Source organism: Haliotis cracherodii, unplaced genomic scaffold, assembly GCF_022045235.1.
Source record: "Haliotis cracherodii isolate W230 unplaced genomic scaffold, xgHalCrac1.p SCAF_16, whole genome shotgun sequence".
In the NCBI taxonomy this organism is placed as follows: domain Eukaryota; kingdom Metazoa; phylum Mollusca; class Gastropoda; order Lepetellida; family Haliotidae; genus Haliotis; species Haliotis cracherodii.
The window spans coordinates 31751561-31765938 of NW_027266271.1; the positions used below are offsets into that span (position 1 = coordinate 31751561).

The window sequence follows — 14378 nt, forward strand, 5'->3', positions numbered from 1 at the left end:
TTGAGAACACACGTATCTTCATCATTTGATTAATTCACTTCAGTAAATAATTATACTAAAAGGCAAAAGAAATGCAAGTGAAGTATTTTGTTAGTGAAATGCACAAAATAATAATTTATGAAAGGAAATGTATACAAATGAAAATAAACGCTTTGAAGAAACAGTTGACTGTTTAAATCATTCCTTTGAGCACATCACTGGAACGCAGTCATTTCGATTCGTTTGACGTCTTTTGCACGTGTAGCGTAAATCACATGCACAAATGCGTGCATTTCCCCTTGTCCATCCTTAATAATGCATTGGCGACGTCAATAGTAGGAACAAGTTGTCTTCTCGGGTGAATCAAGGTTCAACCTCCCATGCCGATGGCCGCATCAGAGAGTGGAGACGACGTAATGAACGTAACGCTAACTGCTGTGTCTCACAGGCCGACCGGTGGAAAGAGGAAGCATCATGATATGGAGACGACGTAATGAACGTAACGCTAACTGCTGGGTCTCACAGGCCGACCGGTGGGAGGAGGAAGCATCATGATGTAGGGAGGCTTCAGTGGTGATCACAGCACCCCTCTACACGTGTTCCGCCACCGTGTGACTGCTGTCGTGTACAGGGATGATGTTCTTCGTAATCAATAACAGGGATGTGATGCCCTGGTCACCGGACATGGCGCCAACTGAGCATGTCAGGGGCAAGACTGGGAGACGTCTTCAGGCTGCAAGACAGCCAAACACACTACAGGAACTGGAAGCATGTTTGGTGTTGGAATTGAACGGGATTCCTCAAACTTTCTTCCAGTTCAATGACACGGCGGTGTGCGCGGCCTGCATCGCAGCTAACAGGGGCAACACACACACACACATGTGTCAGGCTAAGACGGCACAGCACCACAACGACTCACAAGACCAGTAGGCATTCCGGGTTGGAATAGGTCCCCGAAAGTCTATGCTGGTTTTGAGACAGGACCAAATGGATGGAGCGGCCAGGCTCGGTGACCTGGTGGATGGGCGTGGATCGTTGCTGTCAGTAGCAATAATCAGGGGATTGCCTGGACTCGATTATTTACAGGCAGTCGGGATACTGCAGAGTGCGGCCTTAAACCAACTATTCAATGGTGTCTATGATTGCAAGACCTATTGTTGGAACTACCCCCTATCTTTCTATGGGACCCGTGAAGATTCCGGGGTAGAATAGGTCTTCAGCAACCCATGCTTGCCGTAAAAGGTGACTATACTTGTCGTAAAAGGCGACTAACAGACTCGCTGACTTTGTTGATGCATGTCATCGATCCCAATTTCGTTGATCGATGCGCGTGATATTAATCACTGGATTGTCTGGTCCAGACTCGATTATTTACAGACCGCCGTCATATAGCTGGAATATTGCTGAGTGCGGCGTTAAACAACAAACCAAAGAAGAATATCTTTCTATGGGAGACGTGTGATTTCCAGTGACACACATCACACACATTCAGGAGAACCACTGGTTCATACGAGCAACGTCCCACGCCGTAGAGGTACGGAGACATCGAGCCTGACCACCGGGTCCTAATTTATCTCCTCTTGTGACAAGCAATAGAATAATCTCGGGCCCATTTTAACCCGGGTCTCCACGAATGATTTGGTTTTTGGGTTTGAATATTGTTTAACGATAAAGTTGACCATATTACAACAATTACAACGTGCTCTAAATAACCGCCGATGGTCAAGGTAAGCTGGTGACTGACAGGCTGACGTGTCAGAGTTCATATTTACCTCGAGTTCCTTCTATTGCGGACTTATAATACATACTATGTCAAAGGGTGTATGCAGACAGGTGTTGTCAGGGTTGTTTTCAGTTTACATCTAACAAAGCTTTTGAAGTGAAAATAGTTTACTGTAACAGGGCTCATCTGTTGTGTGACGATCTCAAGTCACGTGAACTTTCAAATCAGCCAATCAGCCTCCACATTCTCTGTTCGAGCGAGCGAAGCAGGATGTCCAGCATGTATGATTAATGTGTCTCGAAAACGAATTTAAACGTAGTGCTCCGAATGTAAATAATAACGAACACGCCAATGTATTTTTCGTATTTCCTACACTCTGCCATTGCATGTAAAACCAAAAGGAAATATGGTCGAAACAATAATTGTGTTCTGTGTGGTTTTTCTTTCGTTAACTTTCAAAATCAGGTTGTAAGGAACATTGTTTTAGAATGTTGACATCTGATTGGCTCAACACATGCTTCATTTAGATTGGGCCGCTAAAGTTGACACAGGGTTCACTCGACGCAACCTTGGAGGGGTTGTCAGATGTTTAGCAGTGCGCTACAGTATCGGAGTATAGCGTCGGCTACTTATTTGGTATATAGCGCGCCATCGTAACCCGAGAACAAAAGAACAAAAACCGGAAATCGCCTTTGAAATCCAAGGATTAAAGTATTCACAATGAAGTATTGCCCTGAACGATTTCGTATAAGATACAAAAACCTTTTGAATAACAACGTTCCGTGTTCCTGCATCTCCTAGAATCGACTGTCTCCGGAGACAAGATTAACGGACATGGCAGGAACTGGTCGGCCATCAGCAACACTTTCAATCGGAAAGACCTTACAAGATTGTATAAAAATCCCAGCAGCGCATTAGAGCGGACAGGACTAATGAGGTTTTTTGATTAACCCCGCAGAGAGCATGTAGAGGAAAGTAAAGCGAACTGATTGGTACAGACAATCTCACATTGACTCCTTGGTTCAGTGTGTAATGGTGGTCTATTGATTCAATACTTTTGAGTTCGTACATTATCTAAATGACGTTAAGGAAATGCTAAACACTAATCGGTATATTTTTATATTTGTGTTGTAATAATCGATGTTTGGCTTGTCCAGAAGGATGATGTATGTCTCTGTGTGAAGTCCATGATAGTTTGTCAATACAGAAGACTGGAGTCGTACATTATATCTCTATGTCTTTCCTTCAACTATTATGATTGATAGAAACTGTTATGGTTGTCAGCGAAATTAATATTATAGTTAAAAAAGTCGCTTCGTTTTGTTTTAAGAAAATGAATTGATGCCCGTTAACGCCCTATCACTTCACCTAGTGTACATTGTTTGTGTCGTACCTTTTAGTGTTTTAAAGTGCAAGGTAATGTTATGTCGTTAATCTTTGATAGAATTTGATTTCTGTTAAAAGAGGGTGTGTTATTTCAAAATATAAAAAATGTGATTCATAACGATCGAATATGAAAATATATCATAAAAGTGTGCCTGTCGTAAGAGGCGACTAAAATGGCATCGGGTGGACTGACTTGGTCCATGTATGGATGCTGGGTCATCATATGCTGACTGCGCAGATCGATGGTCATTATGTCAATCACTGGCAACAAAACAAAGCTCCGTTGTTTCATCATCAACCATTTCGTGTTCGTTTTTTTCGGAAGCTCGAACACAAGAGTCGAGTGAGAGAGTCAAGAGGCCCTGCAGTCAGCAATATTCAAGCTTTGTCACAGATGGGTAAGGGTCTTCAACAAGTACAGACAAGAGGGAGGATTTGACCTTCAAATAGTCAACTTTCCCTTCATATCAGGCAATATTCCGGCAGCTCCAGCCCTTGGTCGTCTCCTTCATAACGTTCCAGGTACAATCGAGCATGCACTTTAAACCTTTAAAGATTTCAAAGAGAGTCATACAACTCTAGCTCAGAAGTTGTTTGATCACGGCTCAAACATTCAAGGCCTCAGTAAAGCTTTGAAAAGCTATTATGGTAGACCCGTGGAGGACTTTTCCAATTTTGACGGTTCAGTGACAAATGATGTCCGATGCAATTCCTTATTTTGACTTGTACCATATGGCCCTTGTTTTTGCAGGTTAACAGTTGACTTGCCTTTACATGTGTTTGTGACGGTGCCACTGTTGGGGCAAGATTCGCACACCTTTTTCGCGAACACCTGGTATCATCACTATTTGATAGTGATTCATAAAGATATACTCATGATAAGAGTCGGAATCGTACAATCGATTCTGTTTTTGACAGAAATGTATTTATGAATATGGAAAGGGTTTTGTCGCTTTTATTAACGTTACCTAACACATGAACGAAAACAATATCTTGTAAAAAACGGGCAACATAATTTGGGCATGGGTTATGGGCTTCTTGCCCGATTCCATATGGGAGTATGTGTTTGTATACTCCGGGCCGAGTAAAACTCCAGCAATATGACCGCACTCTATAAATTCTCGATCTGAATAAGCGTTCTGAACCAGACAATCCAGTGATTGTTATCACGAGCATCGATCCTCGCAATTGGGATGCGATGACATGCAGTGAACCAAGTCAGCAAGCCCGACCTCTCGAGCCATTTAGTCCCATCTTGCGCGACAAGCAGGGTTTGAAATAAAGCGAATGGGTCTTGAGTATTGAGCGTACAAGAATGGAAATATATAACACTGGCTAATTATTAAATACTACGGACTATGACATCCAATTCAGCTGATGCTTGATGTTGTCTGAGCATCGTCCTAAGATTCATATTTATCTATTTCCTCAAATATAAATGATTTTTTTTATATTCCATGATGCAGTTGTGGTACGTTTGTATTCTGATTTTGTAAGTCAAGGGAGACGTATTTTCCTTTCACTAATTTCCTTCCCTCTATGCAATATTTGGAAAAAAAATTAAATACCAACTACATCTGTGGGATATCACAGTCTTTTGGGAACAGTTTGCGTGAAGACAACCGTAATTTAACCCCCTGTTTTCTGTCATGCTACAACATCCCACTTTCTCTTCCTGAATTCATGTTTGTTCCCTGGCTGTACTCCCACAAGTTACCTTCGTGTTCCCTGGCTGTACTCCCACAAGTTACCTTTGTGTTCCCTGGCTGTACTCCCACAAGTTACCTTCGTGTTCCCTGACTGTACTCCCACAAGTTACCTTTGTGTTCCCTGGCTGTACTCCCACAAGTTACCTTCGTGTTCCCTGGCTGTACTCCCACAAGTTACCTTCGTGTTCCCTGGCTGTACTCCTACAAGTTACCTTCGTGTTCCCTGGCTGTACTCCCACAAGTTACCTTCGTGTTCCCTGACTGTACTCCCACAAGTTACCTTTGTGTTCCCTGGCTGTACTCCCACAAGTTACCTTCGTGTTCCCTGGCTGTACTCCCACAAGTTACCTTTGTGTTCCCTGACTGTACTCCCACAAGTTACCTTCGTGTTCCCTGACTGTACTCCCACAAGTTACCTTCGTGTTCCCTGGCTGTACTCCCACAAGTTACCTTTGTGTTCCCTGGCTGTACTCCCACAAGTTACCTTCGTGTTCCCTGACTGTACTCCCACAAGTTACCTTCGTGTTCCCTGACTGTACTCCCACAAGTTACCTTCGTGTTCCCTGACTGTACTCCCACAAGTTACCTTCGTGTTCCCTGGCTGTACTCCCACAAGTTACCTTTGTGTTCCCTGGCTGTACTCCCACAAGTTATCTTTGTGTTCCCTGGCTGTACTCCCACAAGTTACCTTCGTGTTCCCTGGCTGTACTCCCACAAGTTACCTTCGTGTTCCCTGGCTGTACTCCCACAAGTTACCTTCGTGTTCCCTGGCTGTACTCCCACAAGTTACCTTCGTGTTCCCTGGCTGTACAACCACGTTCCCTCACAGTAACCTTCCTGCTCCCTGGATGTACTACCACGTTCCTCCACAGTAACCTTCGTGTTCCCTGGCTGTACTACCACGTTCCCTCACAGTAACCTTCGTGTTCCCTGGCTGTACTACCATGTTCCCTCACAGTAACCTTCGTGTTCCCTGGCTGTACTACCTCGTTCCCTCACAGTAACCTTACTGTTCCCTGGCTGTACTACCACGTTCCCTCACAGTAACCTTCGTGTTCCCTGGCTGTACTACCATGTTCCCTCACAGTAACCTTCGTGTTCCCTGGCTGTACTACCATGTTCCCTCACAGTAACCTTCGTGTTCCCTGGCTGTACTACCACGTTCCCTCACAGAAACCTTCGTGTTCCCTGTCTGTACTACCATGTTCCCTCACAGTAACCTTCGTGTTCCCTGGCTGTACTTCCACTTTCCCTCACAATAACCTTCCTGCTCCCTGTCTGTACTACCACGTTCCCTCACAGAAACCTTCGTGTTCCCTGTCTGTACTACCATGTTCCCTCACAGTAACCTTCGTGTTCCCTGGCTGTACTACCACGTTCCCTCACAGAAACCTTCGTGTTCCCTGTCTGTACTACCATGTTCCCTCACAGTAACCTTTGTGTTCCCTGTCTGTACTACCACGTTCCCTCACAGTAACCTTCGTGTTCCCTGGCTGTACTACCATGTTCCCTCACAGTAACCTTCGTGTTCCCTGTCTGTACTACCTCGTTCCCTCACAGTAACCTTCGTGTTCCCTGGCTGTACTACCACGTTCCCTCACAGTAACCTTCGTGTTCCCTGGCTGTACTACCACGTTCCTCCACAGTAACCTTCGTGTTCCCTGGATGTACTACCACTTTCCCTCACAGTAACCTTCGTGTTCCCTGGATGTACTACCACGTTCCTCCACAGTAACCTTCGTGTTCCCTGGATGTACTACCTCGTTCCCTCACAGTAACCTTACTGTTCCCTGGCTGTACTACCACGTTCCTCCACAGTAACCTTCGTGATCCCTGGATGTACTTCCTCGTTCCCTCACAGTAACCTTCGTGTTCCCTGGCTGTACTACCACTTTCCCTCACAGTAACCTTACTGTTCCCTGGATGTACTACCTCGTTCCCTCACAGTAACCTTCCTGCTCCCTGGATGTACTACCACGTTCCCTCACAGTAACCTTCGTGTTCCCTGGCTGTACTACCACGTTCCCTCACAGTAACCTTACTGTTCCCTGGCTGTACTACCTCGTTCCCTCACAGTAACCTTCGTGTTCCCTGTCTGTACTACCTCGTTCCCTCACAGTAACCTTCGTGTTCCCTGGCTGTACTACCATGTTCCCTCACAGTAACCTTACTGTTCCCTGGCTGTACTACCACGTTCCCTCACAGTAACCTTCGTGTTCCCTGTCTGTACTACCTCGTTCCCTCACAGTAACCTTCGTGTTCCCTGTCTGTACTACCTCGTTCCCTCACAGTAACCTTCGTGTTCTCTGGCTGTACTACCACGTTCCCTCACAGTAACCTTCGTGTTCCCTGGCTGTACTACCACGTTCCTCCACAGTAACCTTCGTGTTCCCTGGATGTACTACCACTTTCCCTCACAGTAACCTTCGTGTTCCCTGGATGTACTACCACGTTCCTCCACAGTAACCTTCGTGTTCTCTGGATGTACTACCTCGTTCCCTCACAGTAACCTTACTGTTCCCTGGCTGTACTACCACGTTCCTCCACAGTAACCTTCGTGTTCCCTGGATGTACTACCTCGTTCCCTCACAGTAACCTTCGTGTTCCCTGGCTGTACTACCACTTTCCCTCACAGTAAACTTACTGTTCCCTGGATGTACTACCTCGTTCCCTCACAGTAACCTTCCTGCTCCCTGGATGTACTACCACGTTCCCTCACAGTAACCTTCGTGTTCCCTGGCTGTACTACCTCGTTCCCTCACAGTAACCTTACTGTTCCCTGGCTGTACTACCTCGTTCCCTCACAGTAACCTTCGTGTTCCCTGTCTGTACTACTTCGTTCCCTCACAGTAACCTTCGTGTTCCCTGGCTGTACTACCACGTTACTCCACAGTAACCTTACTGTTCCCTGGCTGTACTACCACGTTCCCTCACAGTAACCTTCGTGTTCCCTGGCTGTACTACCTCGTTCCCTCACAGTAACCTTCGTGTTCCCTGTCTGTACTACCTCGTTCCCTCACAGTAACCTTCCTGCTCCCTGGCTGTACTACCACGTTACTCCACAGTAACCTTACTGTTCCCTGTCTGTACTACCACGTTCCCTCACAGTAACCTTACTGTTCCCTGGATGTACTACCACGTTACCTCACAGTTACCTTCGTGTTCCCTGGATGTACTACCACGTTCCCTCACAGTTACCTTCGTGTTCCCTGGCTGTACTACCACGTTACTCCACAGTAACCTTACTGTTCCCTGGATGTACTACCTCGTTCCCTCACAGTTACCTTCCTGCTCCCTGGCTGTACTACCACGTTCCCTCACAGTAACCTTCCGGCTCCCTGTCTGTACTACCTCGTTCCCTCACAGTTACCTTCGTGTTCCCTGGCTGTACTACCACGTTCCCTCACAGTAACCTTCCGGCTCCCTGTCTGTACTACCTCGTTCCCTCACAGTTACCTTCGTGTTCCCTGGCTGTACTACCACGTTCCCTCACAGTTACCTTCCTGCTCCCTGGATGTACTACCACGTTCCCTCACAGTAACCTTCGTGTTCCCTGGCTGTACTACCACGTTCCCTCACAGTAACCTTCGTGTTCCCTGGCTGTACTACCACGTTCCTCCACAGTAACCTTCGTGTTCCCTGGCTGTACTCCCACAGTAACCTTCCTGCTCCCTGGATGTACTACCACGTTCCCTCACAGTAACCTTCCTGCTCCCTGGATGTACTACCACGTTCCTCCACAGTAACCTTTGTGTTCCCTGGCTGTACTCCCACAGTAACCTTCCTGCTCCCTGGCTGTACGACTACGTTCCCTCACAGTTATCTTCGTGCTCCCTGGATGTACTACCTCGTTCCCTCACAGTAACCTTACTGTTCCCTGGCTGTACTACCACGTTCCCTCACAGTAACCTTCGTGTTCCCTGGCTGTACTACCACGTTCCCTCACAGTAACCTTCGTGTTCCCTGGCTGTACTACCTCGTTCCCTCACAGTTACCTTCGTGTTCCCTGGCTGTACTACCACGTTCCCTCACAGTAACCTTCGTGTTCCCTGTCTGTACTACCTCGTTCCCTCACAGTAACCTTCGTGTTCCCTGTCTGTACGACTACGTTCCCTCACAGTAACCTTCGTGTTCCCTGGCTTTTCAACCACGTTCCCTGAGCAAATTGACGTTCCCACGCAATTATCCTCTCACAATAATGTTATAAGGGCACAATATTGATTAGACATGGGAGCTTTGTTATGTATGCTCTTGATATACCACTCCACAATACATGGAGTGTCCGAATGTGGCGTGAATGTTCCTTATTGCTTGGAGATGCCTAGAACAGTATTGCCATTAAACTAACGCATTTCAATTTCATTTACGTAATTATTTGTTCATATCTGTATCAAATATAAGTAATGTCGTGATGGACATACACATATTTACAATAGAACATGTCCTGCTGCTGCTTCCTTTTGTCTGCCGAACAGCAATGGTGTGAATAAACAGACCCCTATTACGCTTGATATGGCTCTCCTCAAGGCATTTTAAACGAGAGATCGATTACATCCCGTAGTGCGTCGTCTGTCCGTCTAGTTTCCCGTGACAATGTCTTCCAAACAAGGTGAAAATGTGTTGTATTCACTTGCAAGTACACATTTCGCCAGGGTAGTTCACATTTTGGATATAATATCGCTAGCTTAAAATATTTTCAATTAAAAATCAAAGATGTGATAAAATCAACTGAGAGGTGTAGCTTCCTCCCTCTGTTTAAACATAGTCGCTTACATTCATTGCTCAAGTGGGTTTACAGTATAGAGTGATGCACGAAGCTTTCAACCTAGTACAGAGTAATTTCAGTCTTTAAGGGTGTAGTTGCAAGGTGTTTAGGTGTTTAGCTTCACCTGATGTGTGACCCGCGTGCTGTTCACAGGACTACCGCCATCGTGCTGTGTTAGGTAGGTTACCGATAGTCCTTAAAATGCTCATCTGAAACAATCATTTCATGAGATCGAAATGTGACAAGACGACACTGGCTGTCGTTATTAACGTCGTTCGCAGCAAGCTTTAACACGGTGTTCAATATACAACCTACCACTGGTGATAACTAGAAAGTCGTGGCAATAAAGATGTTATTCACGTCATTATGACATGGTTTGCCATGTAGAAGAAACCACTGCTTGTGAAGGTAATTAAACATTGGTGATAATAAACAAGTTGTTGATGTCATTATCATCACGTTGTTGACAAGAGAAGCAACTACCATTGAAGAAAATTGAAAAATAGTGATAAAAAAGTGATTATCACATAACAATAAAGAGATTATCACATGAGTGTTTTCAATCGACTGTACTAACTGTCAAAGTCATATTATTAATTTGTGTTAACCATAAACCATTTGCATATCTTTGTCACGTGACTTCTTTGAATCACGTGGGCGATTGTGATTACTTAATGTAATGGATAAAAGCCGGAACTGGTTAATGTCGCGCACAATACCACTGGAGACAGGAAGGTCTTAGTGAAGCGACTACCGACATTTAAGGCTGAGGTACCGAAGGTCGAAGTCGTCCCCCGCCGTTTGCCACAGCGACTGGTAAGTCTTTTCCACTCATTTATCGCTATTTGTGTTCAGCAAGAACATTAGTCACACAAAAGACGCAGTGGTCTGATTGATGCCATTATTCTTATAATCAAATGATCTGCGTGTTCGGATTGCAAATACAAGTTGGGAGCAGTAAAACTGGAATTAAGTTTTTTGTTATCTTACAATGATGTTTTCAACAGCTTCCTAACGTAGTTTTACATCATAACTGACACCTGTGTGTGGAATAGCGCGTACCGACAAATCTAATAAGAAGTAGTTCAAGGGGAATGAATCCTAGATTCGCTTTGAAAGGTTTTCCAGGTTTGACAGGACCATGCCCGGGCTCGTGGGTTTCACCAATGTGTAACGTGTAAGACCTGCATCACTTCGGGCTTTCATCCCACATCGATCTATCTCAGTAATGCAACTGAAATAGTCCACAGAATAGCCATAGTGGGTGGGTCGGGTGGTGCATTTACCTTTCTCCATTTATTATCTATTATCCATAAGGAGATCATAATATTAATAAGCGACATGATGGAGTGGCCCGATCATTTTATTACCGTCTTCGACATGCTTGTGGTTTTGACACAGAGGTCCATCCATGGTACGACCCGGTCATTGAAAATAGGCCCGTATGCAGCCTCAGACGTATCCAGGACAACAAACCTGATCTTGTCCTTTATATAACTGAATTTAATGTCACTTTTTACACTAACGTGATTGACACGATTCAGTAAAAATAGGCAAATACGCAGACTTCGCTTTCGAAATGTCGCGTTTGCATCCCAAGTACCAAGTTGTCCGATTCCCCATTGTTCTCGGTGCCTGAGGTTTGGTACCTCCCAATCTGTTTGCTGACATTGGGAGAGTACCCGGGTTTGCTACCAGGAATACAGCCCTTCTGGCAATTTGGGTAATGTAGAAGGCTGCAGTGTTGGTGAGTCTTCACATTCTCCGAAAAGTTCTCTGTGGATTTGACTAGGCAGCGTTTCCTGGGGGAGTTCCGTTCGCTGTCTGGGCTGCGTGTAGAGGAGGCAAGGGCCCTGAGCTGATATGATGAGCCTAACCAGCCTGACTGTGCCAGGATCAAACCCTCTTTGCTGCATTTTTTTATTTTAATCTGTACATAATAATAATAAACCGTCAAAGTATGATTGTGCTTCAAAATGTAAATATGAAATGTAGATTATGCAATAAATTTAATGAGACTGTCCAAAACATTGTCATTGGATGCCCAGCTTTGGCAACAACACAGTATCTTAAGCGACATGATGGAGTGGCCCGATCATTTTATTACCGTCTTCGCCATGCTTGTGGTTTTGACACAGGGGTCCATCCATGGTACGACCCGGAATATGTAGAGGGCGTCATGGAAATTGATAAATACAAAATTCTTGGGAATGGGCCCGTATGCAGCCTCAGACGTATCCAGGACAACAAACCTGATCTTGTCCTTTTTTATAAATCCAATGAAACACTTTATATAACTGAATTTTCTGTCCCTTTTTACACTAACGTGATTGACATGATTCAGTAAAAACAGGCAAATATGCAGACTTCGCTTTCGAAATGTCGCGTTTGCATCCCAAGTACCAAGTTGTCCGATTCCCCATTGATCTCGGTGCCTGAGGTTTGGTACCTCCCAATCTGTTGAATGGCATTGGGAGAGTACCGGTTTTGCTGCCAGGAATACAGCCCTTCAAACGATCTGGGTAATGCAGAAGGCTGGAGTCTTCACATTCTGCGGAAAGTTCTCTGTGGGTTTGACTAGGCAGCGCTTCCTGGGAGAAGTCCCATTCGCCGTCTGGGCTGTGTGAAATAATGTTCGAAGAGGCGTTTAAACCAACTCACTCACTCACTCGTTATATTTTCGGGTCGAAGGTGGTTTCCTATATCGGGGTACTATTTGGATATCTAGGTACCTATATGTTATAGTAGGATATCTTTATGACACTGAGAGACATCCGTTAAGCCGGACTACTCGGAGTTACGCATCAGCACGTTTGTTGACAAATAAGAGAGTTTGGGCATGTGATATGCAAATTAGCTTGTGGCAGTGGTCTTATGCCAAAGTCCTGATTGCGCTGGAGCGTAGATCGCCGATAGACGCCATAGGTTAGTGCGCGACGCCATATTTATTTGTAAACACTGTAAGTAGTACCTACATGACCTTTACTATTTACATACTTATCCGGAAATGATCCGATGTGTTTTATGCCGCTTTAAACAATGTATGTCACGGCGTGTCAGCTTACCAAGGGGAGGGGAGCCACTTTGTTGAAACTCACGAGCACGGTACGTTGCTGACAAACGTGCCAAAGGGACGCATCTCCACACAGCGAAGATGACTGCGACCCCTACCCTACCCGACACCAACCGATGTCCATACAAATCACTGGTTATAACCTATGCCAATACCTACCATGCCAGTAAAATAAATATAGTGATATGAATACCTTGAATTAGCAAACATATATCGATTGCGGGTTCAGTTAACGAAGTACCGAGAGTGTTTTGAGAATTCGGTTCAGCCGAGTTTCTCTCAAGATCATATGTCGGAAATTTCAATCAATGGTTCGTTCTGCTTCTATTGTTACTCGACACATATCCGAGCATACATTTGTATATGTTGACCGTTCGTAATTTTTATGGATCGACTACTTTCAGAACAATCCCAAATAATTTTTCCCCTCTTTTTCAGACTTCTGTGCAATAAAACATGTCGAGCACAACTGCGTCTCTCGTCAACGTGACTACCTCCTTACTGGTCACCGGAAGTCACGTGATTGGCGAGATACTAGAAAATGTGACACATGCGATGGATCGACATGGACACCTTGATGGTGGGCACCATGATGATCACGTGGAGGTCGCGGACGACCATCACGAGGAACACGTTGACGACCACCACGCCGTATCCTACATCCCATGGAACAACCCCGATAATGTCATTACGGCAGCACAACGTGACTTAGGCCTGACTGTCATCGACTGTGGCCTCGTGCCACCCGTGGTGCTGTTCGGTCTGGTCGGGAACATCATCACCTTGATGGTATTCATACGCCAGGGTATCAAGGAGAAGACCAACATCTGCCTCTTCGCTCTCGCTGTCTCAGATACTATGTTCCTGATCACTACTTACATGGAGAAGGTGTCATGTCTCGTGACAAGGATGGACGAGGTCATTGGCAACAACTGGGCCGCACTACTTCATCCGCAAGGGTACTTCATCTCTGTGTACTTCGGTCGCGTCACCAGCCTTCTCACCATGGTGATCGGATTGGAGAGATGCGTGGCAGTCCTGAGGCCGTTTCAGGCGAAAACGTGGTTGACAGCGACGCGGATGAGATCCTGCGTCATCAGCGTCTATGTCATCATTGCTCTGTTGATCACGCCCATGTTCTGCGTGTACACGACTCGTTGGGAGTATGACACAAGCATCAACCGCACGCGAATCCATCTCCAGACAACCAAGATGTTTGAAGAGAACCATCGCGCCTTTGAATGCTACGGTGACATCGCTCTGAGCATCGCATTGCGGCAGATCCCCTGTTACATGGTTGCTTTATCAACAATCGCCGTCATTTGTGCGATTCGAAAGCACAATTCATGGCGATCAGAAACCGGGTCCGGAAAGAAGGATTTTTCCGCACAGGAGCAGAAGTTGACCAAGATGCTCGTTGCCGTTTCTTGTCTGTACGTCTTGTGTCTGACTCCAGGAAATATTATCATGATCGTTCGTCACGTGATCACCGATATCCACGTAGGAAGGAAGAACCACAACCTCGCCATCGTCCTCACCGCCGCCAACGTCTTCACAGAGATCATCAACTCCTCCTTCAACTTCGTCATCTACATGTTGATGAGTCAGAAGTTTTTAACCACAGCCAAGAAGATGTTTGGCTGTGAGGAGACGGAATCTAAACCTATTCAACCTGACGAATCTTCCTCCACAAAGACAACTAAGGTCTCCACAGTATCCGTTTCGGTGTCCACTAAGGGCTGA

At 45.6% G+C, this 14378-nt stretch overlaps 1 protein-coding gene across 1 annotated transcript; it reads left to right on the forward strand.

Annotated features, from left to right (window-relative positions):
- Positions 1-13091: 13091 nt before the first annotated feature.
- Positions 13092-14378, forward strand: LOC139463575 (allatostatin-A receptor-like). Its single transcript, XM_071244846.1, has one exon. The coding sequence runs from the start codon at positions 13092-13094 to the stop codon at positions 14376-14378; it is 1287 nt and encodes a 428-aa protein (XP_071100947.1).

What these genes read in the sequence shown, in the direction of transcription:
- LOC139463575 (XM_071244846.1), top strand. Translation starts at nt 13,092, where the DNA reads ATGTCGAGCACAACTGCGTCTCTCGTCAACGTGACTACCTCCTTACTG.